This window comes from Cydia pomonella, chromosome 2, assembly GCF_033807575.1.
Source record: "Cydia pomonella isolate Wapato2018A chromosome 2, ilCydPomo1, whole genome shotgun sequence".
NCBI lineage: Eukaryota > Metazoa > Arthropoda > Insecta > Lepidoptera > Tortricidae > Cydia > Cydia pomonella.
Window position 1 is genome coordinate 36,982,562 of NC_084704.1, and position 25,833 is coordinate 37,008,394.

A 25,833-nucleotide genomic window follows, 5' to 3' on the forward strand; every position below is an offset into this window, starting at 1 on the left:
ATATGACCCTTCGAAATCTTAAGTTTTTCAAATAGATAAGACGGCTGTTAATCGCGAATGACTCCAAAAAGCAATGATGCAAAGTGTAAGGTAGGTCTGGCAGACATATTTAATAGGTTATAACGGTTTAAAAATGGTGTGATGTGAGAACGGCAAGAAACAGAAAAGAAAAGCATTTTGAATGCGTTGAATTAATACCGAGGTACTCGCCAGCATCCACCCCCCAAAGGCGGTATCAGTGTAGCTCAATTTAGACAGAATAAAGTGTGGCAAAAATGTTTATGCGTAAATCGACGTGAATAAAATCACGGACGCGATATAATACTTTTAAAACTGTTGCTGACAACTTGACTGTCCCAACATACCTATTTAAACTAGATTATTTCACACCAGGCGCGATATAAACGCACCAGAGAATGATAAGAAGAATAAAAACCACTTTGCAAACAAAAAAAACAGAGTTCATTTTGACTCAATATCTGCTTGATAAATCGAAATGAACGGTAAGAAAAGGTGCCTTGAATATCACATCACTTGTTTTGGATTTGACGGTTCGAAGTGGGAGCCTGATTTGACAAGTCTGTTGAATGTCCAATTAGCATAAAAAAAGGAGTGTGGTCGAGTTGTAAATAGATTCTATTTTACATTCTGATTTGTGATTATATAAAAATAGCGTGATTCTCCCTTGGCTGGGGAGGGCTGCCGGACATGAAGTGGGTGCACCCAGAGATGGACATGTCAACAGTGGCCTTAATGGATAAGCGAATAGATTTAAAGCGAATACTTAACATAGTAGATTACTGCGAGTAATATTCAGTAAAGAGAAGTAGTGGGAATTTAGGTTACATACACCCGTTCGGATAAGATGGCCGCATTTGTCTGTGTGGTAACTATCATTGCATATAAAAAACGTATGTTCTTTTCGTTCTCGCGGTCGTCGCAGTGTTCAAAACAGTTACAGTTGTTTACGTCTGCTGTAGTAATAGTTGTGACACTTGAAGTGGTGAAATAGGTTATTATGTTAATAACGATGTCAAAAGAGCAAAGTGACAAAGTGACAGAGCGAATCACAGATGGTAGTTACAGATGGGATAAACCTATCGCGAACGGAGCTCTCACTGTTTAATAATACCGATATTTGATATCAGATCGCATTGCCACTCTCTGACACATGGGCCGCATGACGCGGTCTCTTCTCGTGACCTAAATTGCAACTAGAGACTGCTCGGAGCAATCGAGAACCGTACGCGCTGGAGTGTAAGAAATAACATTGGTCATGGGTTGACGGAGAGACCAGTAATGGACCAAATATGACAGGTCGCAGCCGTGATCCCACTCAGCTTAGCTCAGACATCGATGGACGCTCACACCAGTTTCAGAATCCTGCTTTCAATCAGTTTAGCACGGAAATTGATCAGTATTCAGATCAGTCTTAGGATCCTGTTATTATTTGGCTCAGCACAAACATTGATGAATGCTCAGACCAGACTCAGAATCCTGTTCTTTATCAGCTCAAGACAGATCACTCACAATCACAACTCAACTCAGACCAGATGCACGATTGGATCGATCTCAGAAACGCAGTGTCTCAGCACATTTCTGTAACGTCATCAGAAATTGCACAAAGTCTCAGGCCGTGCCGATTCACGACGCAAAGGGTGAACCATGCGGTTCGAGAAAACACATTGTTAAAGTGTTGTTGATTTATTTATATGTTTGCCTATAGACATCTAATTTCAATTAAGAGTAGCATTTTCTTTCTGGGCGGGAGTGTCGCCAACGTATTGCGAACCCGCTAATATTTGCCAACGTCATGGAGTAGATGGCGCTAGTAGTCACGTTTAACTTAAGTAACCGCTTCGAGGTTATTGGGATTTTTTGAGGGAAGGTGAGAGGGTAGATGAGAACGACAGTAGGAAAAAGGAGGTTGTGTGCGAACAGATCGACGGGGCAGTGATATTTGCTTTTAGATCAAGTCAAGAACGTTCTTATGGTGTTATTAGAATAATGATGTGTCTCTAGTATATTGTGACCAACGTTATCAGTACTCAGAGTGAACAGTGATCCAGTGAGGCTAATATGAACTTAAGGTAAACTTTGTGTGAGGAAAGGGGTCGCTATAAGGGGAGGTTTGGAGGCGACTATTAAGCTCAAGAAACCAGGTGGATAATCATGTGATACTCATGTTATATGTAGGTAATAAAGTCGGACACCAGCACAACTCATATCGTCATCTCACTAACATCCAGGCCTCGTATAGGTATGTAGTACATTTACATATCGCTTTCCAGTATCCGTAAAACCATTAGCTCATTCGATAGGTTAATAAGTATGGTGAGCTTGACGACACCTCGGACAGACAGACAGATAGCCGGACATGGCGAAACTATTCCTAGTTGACTACGGAACCCTAAAAAGGGAAAACGTTTTTCCACTTCTAAATATTTTCCATTCTCCGTCATTGTTTAGTAAGAAACACAATGAAAAACGAGGTTAATGTTTTCCCTTTTTTCAAAATTTGCATAAAAAAACAATTTTTTTAAAGCGAAACTTATAAACCTAGAATATATTATGCTGAAGCGATCAACATCAAAATAAAAGTGATTTGTTAAGATTTAGTTAGTAGAAAACGTTTTCTCCCGTTAAAAAGTACCGTCATTTCGCTAGGATCGCAAAGCTATTCTTCCCTTTTAAAAGTTATTGGCATTCAAAGGGTTAAAACTGCAATAACTTGGTTTATATGTGCATTACTGTACATTACTTAAGTAAATTATAGTCTGAAAGCGCTCTTATGGCAACATCGTTACCAGACAGTACCATAATCGTACGTTTACTTTTTGTGCTAAATCTAAGACAATTACTAAACTATATCCTTATACTAATATTCCTTAAAAACGTCTCTTTGTTTGAAAAGCATAATACTAATAGTATTAGTATTAATTAATTCATATTTCATTTATATATGTTAATTTTCTCACCCAGCTATTTATACATGAATTATCAAACGATTACTGGGACAAGATATTAGTCTAGTTGGCGAGACATAGGCACAAAATAAAAAATAAACAGAAGGTCCGTTCCCGCCGTTCTTGAAAATACATACCTAAACTTGCCCGACTCACTAGGGTTGCTTCTGTATTAATTTCGAATTTTAAAAAGGAGTAGGTAATATAAGTTTACAGACATACATACATCGATTCGTTTATACATACATCTTATCATGTTTACATTCCTTAGAGACTGCATTTTGACGTACATGACAGTAGGTACCTACGTAGCGGCGGGGACGTCAAGTGAGCAACGCGCGCACAGCCCGACTAAGCTCTGCCCGAGAGTGCCCGAGAACGCCTGTAAATGTCACTGTCGTGCGGCGAAAATGGCACTTTGTACTGAGCGAACTCTCTGCTCCGGCGCGGCGCGCGCCGCCGCTATTTACTTTGTGACATAGGTCTAGTTAGGTATTATTCCCGTAACGAATTGCTGATTTTTACACCAATCAAACGCCAGTGAAAGAGGACGGCGATTTACCATACAAACGTAGTCCCCATTTGCTTCTCTGGATATTGACATTTTGAAAATTATTTTTACATAATTTGATGTATGTTAACCATAGCTATGACGTTTGAATTTTTTAGATTTTTTTATTATTACAAAAATTAGGAGCAAAAAATCAGATTTCACACAAAATTTTAAATGCTTTTAACACCTATATAAATTTAAAAAATCGAACTCATGGTGAGGGTACTGACAGTGGTCGGCCGTAAGACTCATGGTGAGGGTATTGACAGTGGTCGGCCGTAAGACTCATGGTGAGTGTACTGACAGTTGTCGGTCGTAAGACTCATGGTGAGTGTACTGACAGTGGTCGGTCGTAAGACTCATGGTGAGTGTACTGACAGTTGTCGGTCGTAAGACTCATGGTGAGGGTACTGACAGTTGTCGGTCGTAAGACTCATGGTGAGTGTACTGACAGTTGTCGGTCGTAAGACTCATGGTGAGTGTACTGACAGTTATCGGTCGTAAGACTCATGGTGAGGGTACTGACAGTTGTCGGTCGTAAGACTCATGGTGAATGTACTGACAGTTGTCGGTCGTAAGACTCATGGTGAGTGTACTGACAGTGGTCGGTCGTAAGACTCATGGTGAGTGTACTGACAGTTGTCGGTCGTAAGACTCATGGTGAGGGTACTGACATTTGTCGGTCAGTTAGCTATTTAACTGATTTATCTAGTATTTATTTATTTGATAATATAACGATAAAATTGGACTTTTGCTCTTAACTCGGCCTTAGATAACCCCGCTTTGCTTTATCGTTTAAAATGTTATGCATAGCATAGTAAGTAAGTAACTATAGAGTTGGAATATTCTGAGGTGAAACAATACCTTTCAAATATAAAATATCATATCACATCATTTATTCCATTGAAATCATGTTCATTTGTACATTTTGGTCTTAAATATTAAGGTCCGATCGAGAACGCTTTTTTTGTCTCGGCCGAGACCGAGAATTTATAAAATAGAAAAAAAAGACGAATTTTGTACTAAAAATGTTTTTATAATCGTAATTCGACGATTTATAAGAAAAAAGGTAATAATTTATTCATAGCGCTATTAAATAGTATTTTTAGGGTTCCGTAGCCAAAATGGCAAAAATGGAAACCTTATAGTTTCGTCATGTCCTTATGTTTGTCGGTACATCCCGATAACAATATACACTCATTTATTAATCAATAACAACAACCTCAAAACGAAAAGACCCAAATGTACAAGTCATTAGTTGCAACCGCGCCTATCCGATCCCAACACTTACATAGTATTTGATAAGTAATTGGCTTAAAATGTGGGTACGAAACAAATCAAAATCCCTAAAAACGTCACACCAGCCGGGCGATGCAATGCAACCAACGGGTGGCTTAGACCCCGGCGCTCGTGCGCGGAAAATTCAAATTCACCAATGATAACTCATTGCCTAGTCTCGGTCTCGGCAAGAATCTCGATCGAGATCTCGGCTCGATTTTTGGCCGAGAATGCCGAGACCGAGACCGAGATCTCGGTCGGACCTTATTAAATATAGTCAAGTAGGTACATGATACCCTGCTAGGGTGTACAATTAAGGATTTAAAATTATAATTTATAATATACATTAATTTCTAGAAATAGTTAAATGTCAAAACAAGTATATAAGTATTAAAATATAAATAATTCATGCAGAAGTATATTTACAAAATCATTGGTAATATTTGGGGATAATCTTAAAGAGATCGACCTAGCCCCAAATTAAGCAAAACTTGTACTATGGGTACTAGGCGACGATATAATAAATAAATAAATAAATATTATGGTACATTCTTAGTATTCTTACACAGATTGACTAAGTCCCACGGTAAGCTCAAGAAGGCTTGTGTACTCAGACAACGATATATGTAATATACAAATACTTAAATATATGGAAAACATTTGCTAAAGGCAAAGATATCTAAGAATATAAAAAAACGCCTAATTAAGATGTACATCTGGAGCATCGCTTTGTATGGGTGTGAGACGTGGACAATGAGGCAGAAGGATAGGAAACGGTTGGAGGCTTTTGAGATGTGGTTGTGGAGAAGAATGGAGAGAATAAGTTGGACTGAGAAAAAAACGAAAGAGGAGACGAGAGAGGAGAAACCTACTGAGGACCATAGAGAATAGACGAGGAAAAATGATAGGTCACTTGATAAGACACGACACTTGCTTTAAAACTATTTTGGAAGGCAAGATCGAAGGTAGAAGAGCAAGAGGAAAACCACGAGCAAGTTTCACGCAGCAACTATCTAAAAGGAAAAGCAAATCTCGTGTCTTACAGGGACCTAAAGAACTTGGCCGAGGACCGCGAAAACTGGCGTCTACTCCACCGACAAGAGCCATGCTCTTAAATGATGATGATGATAGAAAACACCCATGACTCGGGAATAAATATCTGTGACCATCACACAAATAAATGCCGTTACCGGGATTCGAACCCGGGACCGGTCACTACCCACTGGGTCAGACCGGTCGTCGCTTTGTTTAACAGAGGGGTTCAACCTCCTGACGACCGGGTTTCAAAATTTGTCAGATTAAATTCAACTCTGTTGAAGTGATAAACAGTCAAATCTTAATTGAGGCGTATGTACTGTGAGGACGCTGGTCGTCAGGAGGTTAAGCCCAAAAAATCATCTCGGAAAATTCCAACTACCAAGTAACTATAAACGAAAATTGCTCATTCGTTTTCTCGTGCTGACTGTTTTTTTAATGTCTTCCTTTTTAGGGTTCCGTAGCCAAATGGCAAAAAACGGAACCCTTATAGATTCGTCATATCCGTCTGTTTGTCCGATTATGTCACCGCCACTTTTTTCCGAAACTATAAGAGCTATACTGTTCAAACTTGGTAAGTAGATGTATTCTATGAACCGCATTAGGATTTTTACACAAAAATAGAAAAAAAACAATAAATTTTGGGGGATCCCTATACTTAGAATTGAAACTCAAAAAATAGAAATAGAAATAGAAATAGAATTTGTTTTATTCATAAACACACAAACAGTAATAGACAGACATAAAAGAGAACATAGTGAGAGTAAAGTGTCACGAAATGGCCTCATCTCAGCATGTTGCTGGCGACTTCCAGCGCTGATCTTCCGATGAGACCATCGAGTGCGAAATAGTCACGGAAGGTAACAGAAAAAAGGAAAGAAACATAAAATAAACATGACGAACATACTTAACACTAAATAAAATTGCACGGACGAAACGAACGTCCAGTCTGTACCGGTCCGGTCGGATCGTATCGTGGTGCGGCATTAAGCGTGCGCAACTAGCGCCAGGTCAGCGGTAGCTACACGAATTAAATCCAGTGACAGATTTGACAAACATAATAATAAGATGAAACTCATAATCTCAATCCGTTTTAGATCATGAAAACCATAAAACAAAGTTGACTAAAATACGTAAAAATCTTTTTTCATCAAACCCATACGTGTGGGGTATAGATACCCCATTATAAATGATAGGTCTTTAAAAATGATATTGAGGTTTCTATATAATTTTTTTCTAAACTGAATAGTTTCCGCGAGAGACATCTCCAAAGTGGTAAAATGTGTCCCCCCCCCCGTATCTTCTAAAATAACAGAATGAAAAATCTAAAAAAAGTATATGATATACATTACCATGCAAACTTCCACCGAAAATTGGTTTGAACGAGATCTAGTAAGTAGTTTTTTTAATACGTCATAAATGGTACCCTTCATGGGCGAGTCCGACTCGCACTTGGCCGCTTTTTTTTTTATTCTACGCGGTGGCAAACAAGCATACGTCCCGCCTGATGGTAAGCATTTTCCGTAGCCTATGTACGCCTGCAACTCCAGAGGAGTCCTTTTTGGATGTTCAAAAAATACATATGACAACGGGCTCCAAAAAAGGTCAATTGATATCCCTATTCATCAAAATTGGCTCAGTAAACACAATACAGGAACAAAACATTAAAATAAGACAATGCAGGAACGCAATATTTTAGTTTTGGAAAATAAGTTTTTTTTTTGATGTCGTTTTTTTTGTTAGATTTTGTTAAAATTTGCTGAAGAGCTCCTCTTTCTGTGCGGAATAAATACGAAATTCCAATTTGGGCCAAAAAATGTACCTATCTTTGTAATATTATTCTAGTTAGGTTCTTAGGTTACCTATGAAATACAGGTTTTAGGAACTCGAGGGAAGTTTTTTAGAGGACATACGCTGAAATTTCGCTCAAAATATTGTACAGAATAAATCGATCTGTTTCTATCCACTAAATTGTATCAAAATCTGATGAAAACAGAAATCGACAATAAATAAAAAAATGGCTCAATATGATTTACGGACTGTTTTACTTAGATTAGCAATGTAGCTGTAGAATAACAATATATATATTATGTGTATATTTTATCAATTTCTGTATCTGTTTTTTATGTAGTGTGCAATAAAGAATTTTATTATTATTATTATTTGTATGTCTTTCCATATCTCGGGACCATGGGGTCCCGGACCTTTGGCAGGCATGCGTGGGGCCGAAGCCAACAGCGCAGAGGCCCTTTTAGACAAATTTGATATTATTATTAAGGTACCGTAGCTCCGTGTTCTTCTCTCACGTTCTCTGGGTGTAAGCGGGAACGAGATGGATGTGCGTGCTCGGGACCGCAGATGTCATGCTTTAATTTTAATGTTTTGTAAGCTTTAAAAAAGAAAAAGTAAGCTGAGTTCCGTCAAAAAAATTCCAATCGTTGTCGGAACAGCGGCCGGGCACGTCGGGGACAGATGAGAAACACACACACCGCGGGCAGACGACACACAGACACACCGGGGACATACGTGGCACACGCACCCTACCCCTGCACGATATGCGGAAAACGATTCAAGACACAAATATATTTAAAGAAACACCTTCTCCTTCATACTGGAGCAAAACCTTCCACATCACGTGTAAAAAGGCGTGTAATAATAAAATTGTGCCTTTTTAATAGCATTTTTTTTCTTTTTTTATGCATACTTAAATTGTTACAAATTTTTAAAGTGCGCTTTAACGGGCACACTGATTACCAGTTTGCTAGACGATGGCCTGTCAGTTATTCGCAAAATCTGACAATCGCGAATAACTGACAGGCCGATATCGTCCGGGTAGCAGTACCGAGAGTTCCGGTACTCGATGCTAGATGTATGTAGACTGCGTATATAGTAATCATTTTGGTACCAAAACTGATGTATGAAGTGAGCACTCTATTACTTCTATTTATCTATGCTTCAGAATACTTTATGACAACAATTGTATTGAATTTAATGAAAATATACCTACTGTTCATTGGTAAACTGGTAATCAGTGGACCCCTTTAGACCTATGTTCATGATTTTATTCTAACAAGCGAAAGTAAAAAAAAACAGAATTCGAATCGCTGAAGTCCCTAGAGAAAATTTCGAGATTACTAATAAAATTTTTGGAAACCATATTTTATCAAAAAAAGCGATACGATTTTTCAAAAACTCCGCTCTCTTAACCTACGGCACCTTAACGCGTAATTTGTTCAGTAAACAACTCTAAGTACCTATTCATTTATCAATTTTACTCTTATTAAACGTTATGTAATAACAAATAAGTTTTATTCATAAAATGTGTATACTGGAACTGTTTGGACGTCTCAATACGTGTAGCTAACAAAAGTAAAGATACAGTCAGATCAAGATAAGTTGGCAGCGATTTTGATAGCCTAGATGTAGCAAGTGTTAAGTAAACGTCATAATTTCATAGAAACTTGACGCTTAAAATAACACTTGCATCATTTGGGCTGTAAAAAACGCTGCCTTAACTTGGACACTAGATTCAACCAACGAAATGTGCACAAACGCCATTTGCGCAACAATTTTCTGTCCCACTTCGTAATGTTCGTAAGCCAGTCTTTAAGTAATAATACTTCTTAATATTAATAATTGATGTATTTTAGTAGGTATTCGTGCGAGTTAACACACGTACCTATATTAAGTAGGTATACAATATAAATTAATGCTTAACCTTTCCTGTGACACCATTTGCAATTAATTTCTTGGAGATATTTTTTTGCTGCAGTTAGGCACTAAGTGCAAGTGAAACTCTCATTTTATATTTATATTGAGTGTCAAGAAACTAACAGTGAATAATGAGTGATAAAAAAGTAAAACCGAACCCGTTGAAAGCCGAGCTCCGCCTGGACGTGGACGCCAGACTCGCGGCGATGACGAATGAGGACCGGGACCGGCAGTCGAAGATCATTCTGAGCAAAGTGAGTATCTGTTTTTGTTGTAGGGTTAATTAGTTCATGGTGACCAGACGTTTCGCGATATCTCCAAAAAACTTGTGCGCGCTGGGACCTCATGGACCTAGAGTTTCAACGCCAAATGGTACAAAATGGTACTCTCTACTGGAACATTATAATAGAAAATGTGCCTAACGAACTTACCTAAGTACTTGAATAGTTCAGGCATGGCATCAGCGATTGATAATAAACATAATAAACATTTTTTCGTTCGCTGCATGGCACGTGGCGTCACTTTATAAAGCTCTGCTGCAGCAGTGGACAAAACTCCACTCTGTAGCAAAATAAATATGTAGGAATTTAGGTAAAAACTTGTTCGTAATTCCACTAATACTATTTTATAAGTTAAGTGTAAATAAGTAGCAATTATTTGTTTATATTTTAATTCCCACACTTACAACTATTTTTACAGGTACTAAATCTAAGACAATAGTGTAACTACTTATATATAAAAATATAATTTAAAGTATATCATTACATCTATAAGATAATATATACAATCTATATAAAAAAAAAACAATATTTTATTAATTATAAAAACACAATATAAATTAAAACTAAAATATTACTAAATTAAATCTAAAATAAATCTAAAAATGGCCCCTGCGGCATAGTACCGAAGACGCTGGCAGCATTTCCTCGCTGGATCGTTAGACTGATGCGTTGAGCGAGGAAGCTGCCAGCTCTTTGATCTCCTGTGGCGTCTCTGAGTCTCTTAGACAGATCTTTGAAGAGACTCAGAGCGCCAGGGCCCCACGGACCAAGGGTCTCGACACCGAATGGAATAAAATTGTACTCGGTGCCGATACCCCTGTGTTTTCCTATATACAATGCTGACTTTGTGAATTCATTCAGAGAACATGAGAATAGGTCAATATTCTCCGCCATTACGTTGAGGGTCCGCACAGCGCGCGTCAGCGGCGCCAGACCGAGCAGATTGGTGCGCCCGCGCGGCTCGGCCAGCAATCGCGGCCGACGCCGGCGCCACAAATACATTATGGATTTATATCCGAAATAAAATAATTTTATTTCATTTATTTATTTTTACATAGAAGTATTTTGAAATTATTGCTTTAAATAACCTTCATTGCATATTTAGCCTTTTCATTTTTGGCAATTTTTTATCTATATAGGTAGGTAGAGTTCCCTTTTCTGTACAATATAATCGCAATTTAATCGTATATCCTAAAATAACTTCCTGAGTTAGGTTAGGAACACGCGTGGCAGGTATTTTCGTCTCTACGGAAATTCACATAATATATTATTTTTGGGACTAGTTATGATTTTATAGGTATTTATATTTATCAACTTTCAATGATACGCTGATTATTTTTGTTGATTTTTATTTCATTTATTTATTTTTACATAGAAGTATTTTGAAATTATTGCTTTAAATAACTTTCATTACATATTTAGCCTTTTGATTTTTGGCAATTTTTTTATCTATATAGGTAGGTAGAGTTCCCTTTTCTGTACAATATAATCGCAATTTAATCGTATATCCTAAAATAACTTCCCGAGTTAGGTTAGGAACACGCGTGGCAGGTATTTTCGTCTCTACGGAAATTCACATAATATATTATTTTTGGGACTAGTTATGATTTTATATTTATATTTATCAACTTTCAATGATACGCTGATTATTTTACATTATCCTGAATAACTAGAAAACAAAAGAAGATCGAGGACTGATATTAAGCATAGAGTGTTCTTAGGACTTGCCAGTACACCATCTGAAAGAATGACCAAATCCGTTGTTGGGGGCATCTCTAGTTCGCTTAGCCTGCTAGATCCTTTATCAAATATAACGTAAAAAATCTACGAACTAAATAAGAATCGGAAGATTGAGTCGACCGTCCAGTGGCGCCTTCATTAGGGGGATTGCGTTTTCTAATAAACTAACTAAACCATTTCTGGATTATCAAGTATATAAATGTTGTAGTTCTAGTCTTTGTCAACTTTTGGTCTCTGTCACATCGGCGAATGGTGGCTAAATTTTTTCGTTTAGGTGATGAAGTCCTTTATTACCTAATATAAATTATATCACATTGATCAAATATTGGGGAATAAGTAGGACAACAATATTAATATACTGATTTATTTATACATAAATTAAGAATGATGTGTACATTAATTTATTAGAAAAAACAATCCCCCTAATGAGGGCGCCACTAGAGGGTCGACTCAGTCTTGCGATTTTTATTACCTGTACTTGCTCGTATGTTTTCTGTGAAAATATCCGTTAAATGCTTATGTCGGCCAGCCTTCATTCTTAAGTACAGACTTATAGCTTCGTCAACTAATAATTTCAGATATTCGCCCACCCAAAATACAAGTCAGCCAAAAGGATATCCCTATTCCTGAGTCTACCGACAGAAGTCCCGACCGAGCCGATCCTCAACGACATTCTGGCTCGAGGTGACGCAGCATTCGTACCGCAGTATTCGCGGGGACAGATGAAGATGCTGAGGGTTCTGCCAGGAGATTTGGAGCTCATGGTTGAGACTAGTTGGAAGATTAAGCAGCATAGTAAGGATGCGGTTAGGGAGGATGCTATGGAGAATGGTAAGATATACTGTATTAGTCTAAATTTAGACAGCATTCGTACCGCAGTATTCGCGGGGAGAAAAGAAGTCGCTGAGAGTCCTGCCAGGAGATTTAGAGCTCATGATTGAGACTTATTGGAAGACTAAGCAGCATGGTAAGGATGCAGTTCGGGAGGATGCTATGGAGAATGGTAAGATATACAGTATTAGTCTAAATTTAGACAGCATTCGTACCGCAGTATTCGCGGGGACAGATGAAGATGCTGAGGGTTCTGCCAGTAGATTTGGAGCTCATGGTTGAGACTAGTTGGAAGATTAAGCAGCATAGTAAGGATGCGGTTAGGGAGGATGCTATGGAGAATGGTAAGATATACTGTATTAGTCTAAATTTAGACAGCATTCGTACCGCAGTATTCGCGGGGAGAAAAGAAGTCGCTGAGAGTCCTGCCAGGAGATTTAGAGCTCATGATTGAGACTTATTGGAAGACTAAGCAGCATGGTAAGGATGCAGTTCGGGAGGATGCTATGGAGAATGGTAAGATATACAGTATTAGTCTAAATTTAGACAGCATTCGTACCGCAGTATTCGCGGGGACAGATGAAGATGCTGAGGGTTCTGCCAGTAGATTTGGAGCTCATGGTTTAGACTAGTTGGAAGATTAAGCAGCATTGTAAGGATGCGGTTAGGGAAGATGCTATGGAGAATGGTAAGATATACTTTATTAGACTAAATTTGGACAGCATTCGTACCGCAGTATTCGCGGGGACAGATGAAGATGCTGAGGGTTCTGCCAGTAGATTTGGAGCTCATGGTTGAGACTAGTTGGAAGATTAAGCAGCATAGTAAGGACGCGGATAGGGAGGATGCTATGGAGAATGGTAAGATATACTTTATTAGTCTAAATTTGGACAGCATTCGTACCACAGTATTCGCGGGGACAGATGAAGACGCTGAGGGTCCTGCCAGGAGATTTGGAGCTCATGGTTTAGACTAGTTGGAAGATTAAGCAGCATTGTAAGGATGCGGTTAGGGAAGATGCTATGGAGAATGGTAAGATATACAGTATTAGTCTAAATTTAGACAGCATTCGTACCGCAGTATTCGCGGGGAGAAAAGAAGTCGCTGAGAGTCCTGCCAGGAGATTTAGAGCTCATGATTGAGACTTATTGGAAGACTAAGCAGCATGGTAAGGATGCAGTTCGGGAGGATGCTATGGAGAATGGTAAGATATACAGTATTAGTCTAAATTTAGACAGCATTCGTACCGCAGTATTCGCGGGGACAGATGAAGATGCTGAGGGTTCTGCCAGTAGATTTGGAGCTCATGGTTTAGACTAGTTGGAAGATTAAGCAGCATAATAAAGATGCGGTTAGGGAGGATGCCATGGAGAATGGTAAGATATACTTTATTAGTCTAAATTTGGACAGCATTCGTACCGCAGTATTCGCGGGGACAGATGAAGATGCTGAGGGTTCTGCCAGTAGATTTGGAGCTCATGGTTGAGACTAGTTGGAAGATTAAGCAGCATAGTAAGGACGCGGATAGGGAGGATGCTATGGAGAATGGTAAGATATACTTTATTAGTCTAAATTTGGACAGCATTCGTACCACAGTATTCGCGGGGACAGATGAAGACGCTGAGGGTCCTGCCAGGAGATTTGGAGCTCATGGTTTAGACTAGTTGGAAGATTAAGCAGCATTGTAAGGATGCGGTTAGGGAAGATGCTATGGAGAATGGTAAGATATACTTTATTAGACTAAATTTGGACAGCATTCGTACCGCAGTATTCGCGGGGACAGATGAAGATGCTGAGGGTTCTGCCAGTAGATTTGGAGGTCATGGTTGAGACTAGTTGGAAGATTAAGCAGCATAGTAAGGATGCGGTTAGGGTGGATGCTATGGAGAATAGTAAGATATACTGTTGTTAACGCGCACTCGAACCTATCATAACTAGTAGTATTACCTATATATGCATTTCATTTTTAGTAGCATTACAAAAATCATAGCAACAGGACGTGTTTTAATTCTCCACTCAATTATGAACCTTATTGCATTCAACATATGGTCCAAACGATCCGGATAAGGAAAAAGTGTTTCGAGCGCTCGCCGTTGGACACCTGGCCGCGAGAACAAAAGAATGTGATAAACAAGCCGATAGAAACAAGTTAAAAGATACGATTTCAATGCAATTTCGTTTCAACTTAAATATTTATTTCAAATCATTGTGTTTACTTGTGTTTATACGTGAATAAGTGAAGATTCAACTTACGAAAAATGGCTACGGCGGAACAATTGATGACTGTTTTACAAGATACGGCAGGTTTACTTCAGAAAACACAAGTGAATTTAAAGAAATGCTCTAAGGCACGATTAACAAGAGGTTATGTTGAGGCGAGATTAAGCTGCATACAAGGATACTGGGCGACGTTCAAACAAACACATCAAGAACTTATTAAGGTTATGCCACGCGAACAACGAGCTGTTACGCAATATTTTATTAACGAAGAATACTTTATTTACGAAGATTTATACTTGAACATTGAAGGCGATCTGAAGGACTTATTGAACAGCAACACAAAACAAATCAACCTCAATACAAATAACTCGGATAACCAAGTGGGAAAATTACCTCGAATTCAACTTCCAAGTTTTACCGGTGGTTATGAACAATGGCCCACTTTTAAAGATTTGTTTTTGTCAATTGTGCATAACAATGCGTCGCTTAGTAATGTACAAAAATTGCATTATTTGAAGACCAGTGTATCCGGCGAGGCAGAAGCGATTTTAAAGCACGTTCAAATTACCGAAAGTAATTATACACAAGCGTGGGACATTCTTCAAAAGCGTTATGGAAACAAAAGGTTAATAGTGAATTCTATATTGAAGCGGTTATTTATGCAAAGGAGATTAAATACTCAGTCGGCCACTAACCTGAAATCATTATTGGATACTACAACTGAATGCTTAAATAGTTTACATAATTTGAATATGGCCACCGATTCCTGGGATCCTTTAATCATTTTTCTGGTAGTGCAGAAATTGGACCCGGAGTCACACAAGGATTGGGAGGAGTACGCTCACAAGGATGATTCCGAGGAATTACCCAAGTGGACAGACTTCGTCAAATTTCTGGAAGCTAAATTCCGAACGCTAGAGCTCATCACCGCTTCTTTATCAACTCCGCGCGAAAGAAACATAGTCAAAGAGCGCACGTTCCACGCCACAGAATCGCATACAGAGAAGAGTTGTGTCATGTGTAAAGGTAATCACACACTCTCTCATTGCAAAGAATTTGCAAAGATGCTACCTAATGAGAGATGTGAATATGTAAAAACAATAGGCTATGTTATAATTGTCTAGTACCAGGACATGCGGTTTTCAAGTGTCGATTGCCCATGTCATGCCGAATATGTCGCAAGCGCCATCATTCACTCGTCCATGTATCCAAGAGCCCGGAAACAGCAGAGCAAGATAACAATACCCAACCGACGCTATCCAAGGACAACGAGACTGAACCAGGAATTCAAGCTACCGTGGCAATTGCATCACACCACACAGCTAGACATAGTGATGGCTTATTAGCAACTGCAATCGTGAACGTAAAGAGTGAGCAAGGTCACACCATTGCACTCAGGGCTCTTATCGACCCGTGCTCACAGGCATCTTTCATTAGTGAGAAAGCGGCCCAATTATTAAAACTTAAAAGAGAATCAACAAGAGCAAGTATAACTGGATTGGGGCCTATAAAGGCGAACGCAAATCAAGTGGTTCAATTACAGGTTTCGTCGCAATATCAAACGTCGTATTCCATACAGCTTCGAGCCTATGTGATTTCCAAGCAATTGACCACTGAAATGCCTGTGAAAACTATGAATACAAGCAATTGGTCTCACATACAAAATCTACACCTGGCCGACCCAAAGTATAACACACCAGGTCCAGTAGATCTTCTCCTTGGAGTTAAAGTATATGCACAGATTATTCAAGAAGATACACCAATAATCAAGGGTCCCCCGGGTACACCATCCTACCTCTCTCAGCTCAGAAAACCTACTTGGGTTGGATCTTATTTGGAGATAATGGAGAGACGGATACAAGTATACAGGAAAAATCTTTTATTACAATGCATCATCAAGTCGATGTAGATGATTTATTGAAGACTATATGGGAGGTTGAACCCGATACAAAGAGAACATTAACGGAAGAAGAACAGACATGTGAAAGAATTTACAAAAATACCTACAAAAGAAATGAAGAAGGAAGATACATCGTCAAGCTACCTTTAAAGACAGAAGTACCAAGAGCATGTGAAGGAAATACACGAGAAATAGCACAGAACAGATTAATACAACTAGAGAGAAGATTTCTAAAAATGCCAAAGCTTAAAGAAGAATATGTAAAGGTGATTGATGATTACCTCGAACAGAAGCACATGGAAAAGGTACCAACCGATGAAAGACATACAAAGAAGAGTGTATACTTAGCCCATCATGCAATTATTCGAGAAGAGAAGGAAACTACAAAAACGCGTGTCGTGTATGACGCGTCGTTTAAGGGTACCAATGGTTTCTCTTTAAACGACGACCTCCTTGTTGGGCCAGTTTTACAAGAAGATTTGAGAAGTTTGATAATGTGATGGCGTATGCACGCTGTATGCTTCGTCCCAGACATTCACAAAATGTATAGGATGATTCTAACAACTAAAGAAGATTCCGACTATCAGAGAATTTTATGGAGAAGTAGCAGCGACAAGGAAATAGAAGATTACCGTCTCCTAACAGTAACTTTCGGAACAGCTTCAGCTCCATATCTGGCAGTTAAAACGTTGCAACAGCTGGCTATAGATGAAGGAGACGAGTTTCCTGTTGCAGCAAAGATGATCACAGAAGACTTCTACGTCGACGACCTGATGTCCGGATGTGACACTATCGAACAAGCAATAGAAGCCAGCAAACAATTGCAAGAAGTTATGCAAAAAGGAGGATTTCAGCTCAAGAAATGGTCATTCAATAGTGTCGAGTTTATGCGAAGTTTGAAGCCCGAAGATAGATCAGTTAACGCACATATTGATTTAAACATGGATGGCACGATCAAGGCACTTGGTGTTCAATGGAACATGGGAACAGATCAATTCGAGTACAACCTTAATCTTCCAGAGGTAACTAATCATATCAGCAAACGAACCATTTTGTCTGACATCCAGAAACTGTTTGATCCTCTGGGCTGGATCTCACCCTGTGTCCTGATGGCTAAAATACTGATACAGAAGTTGTGGCTGGCAAAGGTGAATTGGGACGAGGAACTTAGTCAACCCTTAAAAGATGAATGGCTTCGATTAAGAGTAGACTTGAGACAGGTCAATGAGGTCCGTATTGATAGATGGCTGGACACTTTGAGCACTGAAGGAGCAAATATTCAGATACACGGTTTCAGTGACGCCTCTATCTCCGCTTACGGTGCAGCCGTTTACATTCGAGTAGAAAAGGCAGACGGTACAGTCAAAACAAGGTTAATCGCTTCGAGAACACGAGTCTCTCCAGTGAAACCTGTCTCTTTACCTAAATTGGAATTATGTGGAGCCGTTGTGTTGGCAAAATTGTTAAGACAAGTCCGCTGTGCTATGAGAATACCAGCTTCACAAATATTCGCATGGACAGACTCTTCCATTGTAATTTCATGGATTTTTGGCGAACCACAAAGGTGGAAAACGTTTGTGGCAAACAGAGTTGTGGAAATAACAAACAATGTTAGTCAAAACCAGTGTCATCACGTTACTTCAGAGGATAACCCCGCCGACATTGCATCTAGAGGAATGTACTTGTCAGAGTTGAAGGTTTCTAAGATATGGTGGGAAGGCCCTGAATGGCTATCTAGAAAGGAAATAGAATATAGAAGACCAAATGTCATTTCAACCGACATAGAAAGGAAGAACGTGATACAGGCAAATTTAAACGTGTATGGAAGCGAGAAGGAGAGAAAATTGACAGAGCAATTTAAAGACTTTGATAATTTACAAGAATTAATAAAAACCGTAACATATTGTCGCAAATTTCTGAACATGAAAAAACTGCAAATAGACAATTTAAAATTAACTACTCATGACTTAGACCACACACTGCAAATATGTGTAAGACTTGTACAAAAGGAAGAATTTGGAGAAGAAATAGATAGACTAACGACGAACAAACAAGTACATAAACGGAGCACTATAAAATCTTTAAATCCCTATTTGGAAGAAGGTCTACTGAGAGTGGGAGGAAGGCTTAGACTTGCAAACATAAATAATGAAGAAAAGCATCCCTTAATATTGGGCAATAGAAACAACTTAACTCCTCTGATAATAGCCGACGCACACTTAAAGACCATGCATGGTGGAATAACACTCACGATGAGTTATTTACGTTCCAAATTTTGGATTATAAAATCAAAGAATTTAGTAAAGGCTCACGTCAATAAATGCCTTGTATGCGTCAGACAAAACGCTGCTCCAAAAGCACAGCTGATGGGAGACCTGCCAAGAGAACGAGTTACGCCTGCTAGACCATTTTTACATAGTGGCGTCGACTTTGCAGGACCTTTCACTACCCTAATGTCTAAGGGTAGAGGAGCAAAGACTACGAAGACGTATGTAGCTATATTTATATGCTTATCAGTTAAATGCATACATCTAGAGCTAGTCAGTGACCTGACTTCTGAAGCCTTTATAGCTGCCTTCAAGAGATTTGTGGCCAGGAGAGGGCGATGCAACCATTTGTGGAGTGACCAAGGAAGAAACTTTGTGTTGGAGCCAATAAGGAATTGATTAACGCATGGAAAGAGGCACAACTAGATTTTACAGGAGAAATTTCCGATTCCTTGGCTAAAGACGGTACGCAGTGGCATTTCATCCCCGCCTATAGTCCGAATTTTGGTGGTTTGTGGGAGGCTGGTGTAAAATCCCTGAAATATCATCTAAAAAGAATCGTCACCTCTCACCTTACCTTCGAGCAATTTGTGACAGTCCTTTGCGAAATTGAGGCATGCTTAAATTCAAGGCCGTTATGTCCAATTGATAACGACGATACAGACAGTATAGAACCCCTAACACCCGGACACTTTCTGATCGGCGAAGCACCCATAAACGTCGCATCGCCCGACTTGAAGGATGTTCGAATGAGCTCACTATCACGATGGCAGCACACACAGAAATTGGTCAGAGATCTTTGGTGCAGATGGCAACACGAGTACCTGTCACGTTTGCAACAGCGACCAAAGTGGTTAAAGAGAGTAGAAGAGTTCAAAGAGGGACAGATTGTTCTCATTAAAACCGACAATCTTCCACTTGGAAAATGGGCTCTCGGCCGAATAGTCGCTAAACATCCAGGTCCAGACCATATTACGCGAGTGTATAGTGTTAAAAGTGGTGATAGTGTGGTGAAAAGACCAGTTACAAAACTATACTTATTACCAATACAGATTAATGATTAATGTACCATATATTTGCATGCTTTCAGCTTATTAAAATGTATAATTGTTTTTAAAGGACTTAGTAGTCCTTTGGCCGGCGGTATGTTAACGCGCACTCGAACCTATCATAACTAGTAGTATTACCTATATATGCATTTCATTTTTAGTAGCATTACAAAAATCATAGCAACAGGACGTGTTTTAATTCTCCACTCAATTATGAACCTTATTGCATTCAACAACTGTATTTGTCTAAATTTTGACAGCATTCGTACATAGCATAGTGTTGTGTTCCTGCTGGTGAGTAAGGTTGCCAGAGCTCAACGAGGGGAGGGAGGGTGTTAGGGTCGGCAAAGTAGTTGTGTTGACATACTAACAGAGTCATGTATTATAAAGAGGCTCGACTCATAGTCGTCGGTGCAGCTCATTAAATACGGCGTGTCGTGAACAAAGGATTTCCTTTCTATAATATACATGAATTTTTAAACTGTAATGAAAACTGAGATATATTTATTTTGAATTTTGTGTTATTCGTATTTTTTCTTTCTTGTATTTTCCTGACATAATGTGATGTTTGTCTATCTACCCCAAGCGTCAGTAATAAACTAGTGTCCACTGAGTACGGTCGTTTGCCTTATCCCATCCTCGTCGCCAGAATGTAGTATATAGGTATAGGTTAAGTGGCGATAAGGCAAACGACCGTACTCAGTGGACACTCGTTTATTACTGACGCTTGGGGTAGATAGACAAACATCACACATAATCTTTTATATTATTTTCTGAATTTTATTGTTGAAATGATCGATTGAATTTTGTATATTTTATTAATGTTTCTTAATTTTAAGTTATATAAATTTCTTGTTGTATATATTTCTACGCCAGTGATGGCAGAATATGCTGTTCTATACCAAAAAACAACGACACCAGAATTACTAGTTACTAGATGTTGTTTTTCGAAGCTTTCATTAGTAAGATAATATGAAGATTATTATATTTTATGATATGATTGTTACCTGACCGTTGTTGTCTCAACGAGTGCTTTAATAAAAATGATTATTCTCATTTTAACAACGTGTTTTATTACAGAAAGCATTATTTTTATACATTTCCTAATCCGATATTGGAATTATATACAATTCCTAGGAATTTTACATATTTCCTAGGACAAGTATGTATTAAATAGTTTTTGAAACCATATTTTATACATTTCCTAAATAGCTTCGGAATTGTATAAATTTCCTAGGATTTCTATACAATTCCTAGATTTCATACATTTCCGGTAACATATATACCATATTCTATGAAATAAATTAATTATGAATTATGAATTCGGCAGGATTGGTCTTTAGGACCCAAGTATAGATTTAAGAAGTGGAGATATCAAAACAAAGTTGAACAATCGTGCAACGTTTATTACAGAGAGCTTTTCAGTCGAGTACCGTGTTTAGGTTACGAAGCTTGCTGAGTTGCCTAAGTAAGGTACGAGATTGAAAAGCTTGATTATATCACTATTGTATACACCGTGTTTTTTTTGATTTGCGTTAATTTCGAGGGTGCATTCCTGAGCTTAAATTAAGTAACTTTCTCAAAGATACCGATATTCTAACTAACTCCATTTCGGAGATAATCAATCATATTTTTTTATATTATAAGGCCCTGACGAGCGTGTACACTTGCCTTAGGGCCTGTTTACTTATTGATTAGTGTTTAGTGCGAGTTCATACATTTGCTACTAAACGTACGTACTATCTCGGACGATCGATGTTAGAAATGACATTGATATATCACAGTTTTCAATTGTTTGGTTGAGTTAAATGTAATACCCGTGTTAGAACCACGCTATATGCAACATTTAGTTACTTTTTATAAAAATAAAAATAGTAAAAAAAAAAATCTTTTTTGAAATTTAACTATGCCATTTGGTTTCCTTAACGTACTTACCGAAACCCCGGAGTTAACGCAATTCAATAAAAACACGGTGTATAATACTTTTTCTACGAGTCATCTAAAATAATTCTAAAACTTTTTTATTATAAAACCTAAAAAATTGGTAAGTATCTCAGTAGACAAAAATGTAGTACATAAGACATAAACCCGTGAAGTCGCACAGTAGAAGTTGAAAATGATAAGCAACGTCAATTACACCGATGATTCCATTTCTAACATATGAAAAATGGAAAGTCTAAGTGCGGATTTGGAACAGCCAGGTTTCCTCACACTTCACTTTACTATCACGATTAGCGCGGTTACTTCACTAAACATTACTGTATCACTTCAGTCAAATAACATATACTAATCTATGACCACTGTCACTTTACTGTTTGGTTACTGAATTGACCTTGGATACGACTCGACCTTATTATTTCAGGAAAAAACATCGTTAGCTAGTTTGCATTTTAAAAAGAGACATCTAGCGAGCAATGCAATAACTAATTATATTTTTTTCTATTTTTTGCGCCGCTTTGTACAGTACGGATGTTACCGTATCCCATTTTCTCCTTAATTGCTTAAAGGTTAACTCGAAGAGATACCTTAAAGAGATAAGTTCGCCTATGCACTAATGATAAGTGTTTTTCCTGTTTTGTTTCAATTTTTGTACAATAAAGTATTTTACTACTACTACTAATTTGCAGTAATGCATCAGTGTGTAAAAACAGGCGATAATTTTAATTCTCAACACACAGGAATGATAATGGTAACCATACGTCGGACTCCAGCGGGCATTTTCGTGGCATGTCAGAATGATAGGTAAGGTTCGCAAATCAATCAATTCACTTTCGAGTATTTGTACATAGTATTTGGTACCTAGTATTTATAATGTGAAATTCCAAATATCATAGCAACTAACTGCGTTATTTATAAACGTACTTGGACTACACATAAGTCAAAATGGTGAAAAAGTTAGTTTGGCTTTATCCGTCACTCAGACAATTGCAGTTGTGAGAAAGGAACAAAACACAAATGAGTTAACTGGGCATGTCGAGTTCTATGAACACGGCTTTAAGGCTGTACGTTAGTTAGGTGTTTATTTTTTATATCCTTTAAATTTTAAATAAAAATAAGATTGAATACTCCGTGTTACATTCATGGTACATTTGTAGGTATATTATGAGAATATATTATTAATATTTTTTCCAAATTCTTGGCAGTCGAGGTTCTTCGTCGGCTTGTAAATATCCATTTTAAATGGGAGAACGATCTTTCAACATCGACTGAAGTTATTGGCAAGTATTTGCATTGCTCAAAATGCTGAAGAGTGTTTTTGTGGCCACTTCAGTGGGCTATCAGTCATCACTTCAAAGAGTATTTACACATTAAAGATGAATAAATGATAACGGGTAACTAATTAAATTAACTATGTTACAAATACTAGGTACATTATAATACTCGTAAGTTAAGATTTTTTTGTAAACCTTACCTTGCCCTCAAACTGCCCCTTATAGTCCGACGTTTGATGGTAACTCATACTAAAAAACGGTCAAGTGCGAGTCCGAAGTCGCGCACCGAAGGTTCCTTACAAATTTTCCATTAAGGTAAAAGTACTAGTGCTCGACGCTGCACTAGTTACCGACATGGGCACTTTATGTCATAGAAATATAGGTGAAATTTGAACAACGAAGATTTTTCTGTATTCGAATTTAATCCTTGTCACTTTGACATAAAGTGCCAATGTCGAATACTAGTGCAGCGTCGAGCACTAGTACTTTTACCTTATGTCATCCAACAATAAACACGAAAGGCACCATAAGCGTAGCATAATTGTGAACAGTGCAATCTATTGGTATTTTTTGGATTTTTTTGGCTGATTAACCTACGGAACCCTTAAAAGCATTTTACCCTTTGTTCCAGGTTTAGACCTAGTAATAGCCCCCGGAGCAGCATTCACGCGCGACGGTTGGCGCTGCGGCCACGGCGGGGGCTACTACGACCGTTACCTCACCGCACTGCGCGCGCGACACGCAGACCGCGACCTCTATGTGCTAGCTGTGGGCTTTAACCAGCAGATATACCCGGAGATACCCGTTGATATCAATGATGTGAAAGTTGATGAAGTTTTGACGGCTGAATAAATGTAATTTTGATTAAACAGTTTTATTTACTTTAGTTCATTACGAGTACTGGTTACTGGTAAGTCGGACAATTGGGTACTGGACAGTTTTTTGTACATAATGTCAATCGATCTTGAATCTTGTTTATTTTTCTATTTGATTTCAACTTTTATTATCACGGTTCATGAGATACAGCCTGGTGACAGCCGGACGGACGGACGGACGGACAGCGGAGTCTTAGTAATAGGGTCCCGTTTGACCCTTTGGGCACGGAACCCTAAAAATTACCTATATGTATACTTAACAAGTTATTACAAAAAAGTTTTGCTAAAATTGTTGTTGGGCCACGAATAGGGGGCCGTACCTTCATGGGATTTGAAAACCTATACTAGCAAAAGAGCGTATCTTCCCGGCGCTTACGTCTTTTCAAAAAGAAGTAAAGGTTTTTGGAAAAAAAATAGGTCAACCGATCATTTTCAAAATAATATTGGCAGATATGATTTATTCAATATTTCCTTTATTTTTTTCACTTTTAGTTAGGTACAATCGGGGACTCTCGCGGTCTTAAGGGCGAAAATCTTTTAAACGTCTTGCAGGCGGTGAGGCGATAACACTTAAAAAAAGTATCAGGTGTGATCGTGGTCAAACGCCTGCCTATCCTCCATAAAAAAAAAAAAAGTGGGTGTTGAAAAAAATATAGCTCAGGTGAAGTTCATTGTCGTCCATTGTCTTTGTAGTGGCCGGCATTTTCAAACTATGATAAGGAACTCTAAATGCATCACAATTGGTTATCTTTATGTGAAGGCGAAGTTTAGCCTAAACAACAACAACTAATAAACTGTTTGTCTCATTACCTGTTTTACCCTTTTCGTTATTAAGATAAATAATTCAAAATGCAGCCGCTCGTAAGGATTGAGGCAAAAGATTTCTGAACCGTAAAACCACCCAACTATAGTCCAAAACTGCAACTATGGTCCACAAGTTCAAAAGGAAATTAAGTATCTATACCAATGTTCCATTTGGTTTACTCCTAGTTTTACCTTCCATTTATAAACATACTTTGCCTTAGAACTACAAAAATATAGTAAAATACACACCTGAACGAGAAAAATTGAGTTTATTTGTGGACCATAGTTGGGAGCTTTGGACTATAGTTGGGTGGTTTTACGGAACTGGTTCAACACGAATGTCCCCGATTGTACTTGTACCTATAAAGTGCCCGCCTCAAAATAATTTAGGTATTTTTAGGGTTCCGTAGCCAAATGGCAAAAAACGGAACCCTTATAGATTCGTCATGTCCGTCTGTCTGTCCGATTATGTCACAGCCACTTTTTTCCGAAACTATAAGAGCTATACTGTTCAAACTTGGTAAGTAGATGTATTCTATAAACCGCATTAAGATTTTTACACAAAAATAGAAAAAAAAACAATAAATTTTGGGGGTTCCCCATACTTAGAACTGAAACTCAAAAAATCTTTTTTCATCAAACCCATACGTGTGGGGTATCTATGGATAGGTCTTCAAAAATGATATTTAGGTTCCTAATATAATTTTTTTCTAAACTGAATAGTTTGCGCGACTGCGCGAGAGACACTTCTAAAGTGGTAAAATGTGTGTCCAAAGTGGTAAAATGTTGAACGAGATCTAGTAAGTAGATTTTTTTAATACGTCATTAATGGTACGGAACCCTTCATGCGCGAGTCCGACTCGCACTTGGCCGCTTTTTTAAATTTTAACTTCTAATCTTAGAAACGGCTCTCAAAATACAACTGTTCCAAATTTAATTTTAATTAGGGCAGACGGACGGGACGTGAGGAAACTATAAGCGTTCCATTTTTGCTACTTTGGCTACGGTACCCTAAAACAACACGAGGGCTACATAAGCCGGTACATATCTACTTATAGTGTATCTATATCAATATATATATATATAATATAGAATACCTACATGTTCGGTA

At 38.3% G+C, this 25,833-nt stretch overlaps 2 protein-coding genes across 2 annotated transcripts; both read left to right on the forward strand.

Moving 5' to 3' along the window:
- Positions 1-9,109: 9,109 nt before the first annotated feature.
- Positions 9,110-23,912, forward strand: LOC133515535 (5-formyltetrahydrofolate cyclo-ligase-like). The gene is made up of 5 exons (XM_061848083.1): positions 9,110-9,201; positions 9,588-9,797; positions 12,143-12,493; positions 12,598-12,739; positions 23,675-23,912. The coding sequence occupies exons 2-5, from the start codon at positions 9,675-9,677 to the stop codon at positions 23,893-23,895; spliced, it is 837 nt and encodes a 278-aa protein (XP_061704067.1). The 5' UTR covers positions 9,110-9,201; positions 9,588-9,674; the 3' UTR covers positions 23,896-23,912.
- LOC133515503 (uncharacterized) lies at positions 16,447-20,015 on the forward strand. The gene is given in 1 exon segment (XM_061848049.1): positions 16,447-20,015. A coding segment is annotated over 1 exon segment (2,679 nt). The 5' UTR covers positions 16,447-16,502; the 3' UTR covers positions 19,182-20,015.
- Positions 23,913-25,833: the final 1,921 nt, after the last annotated feature.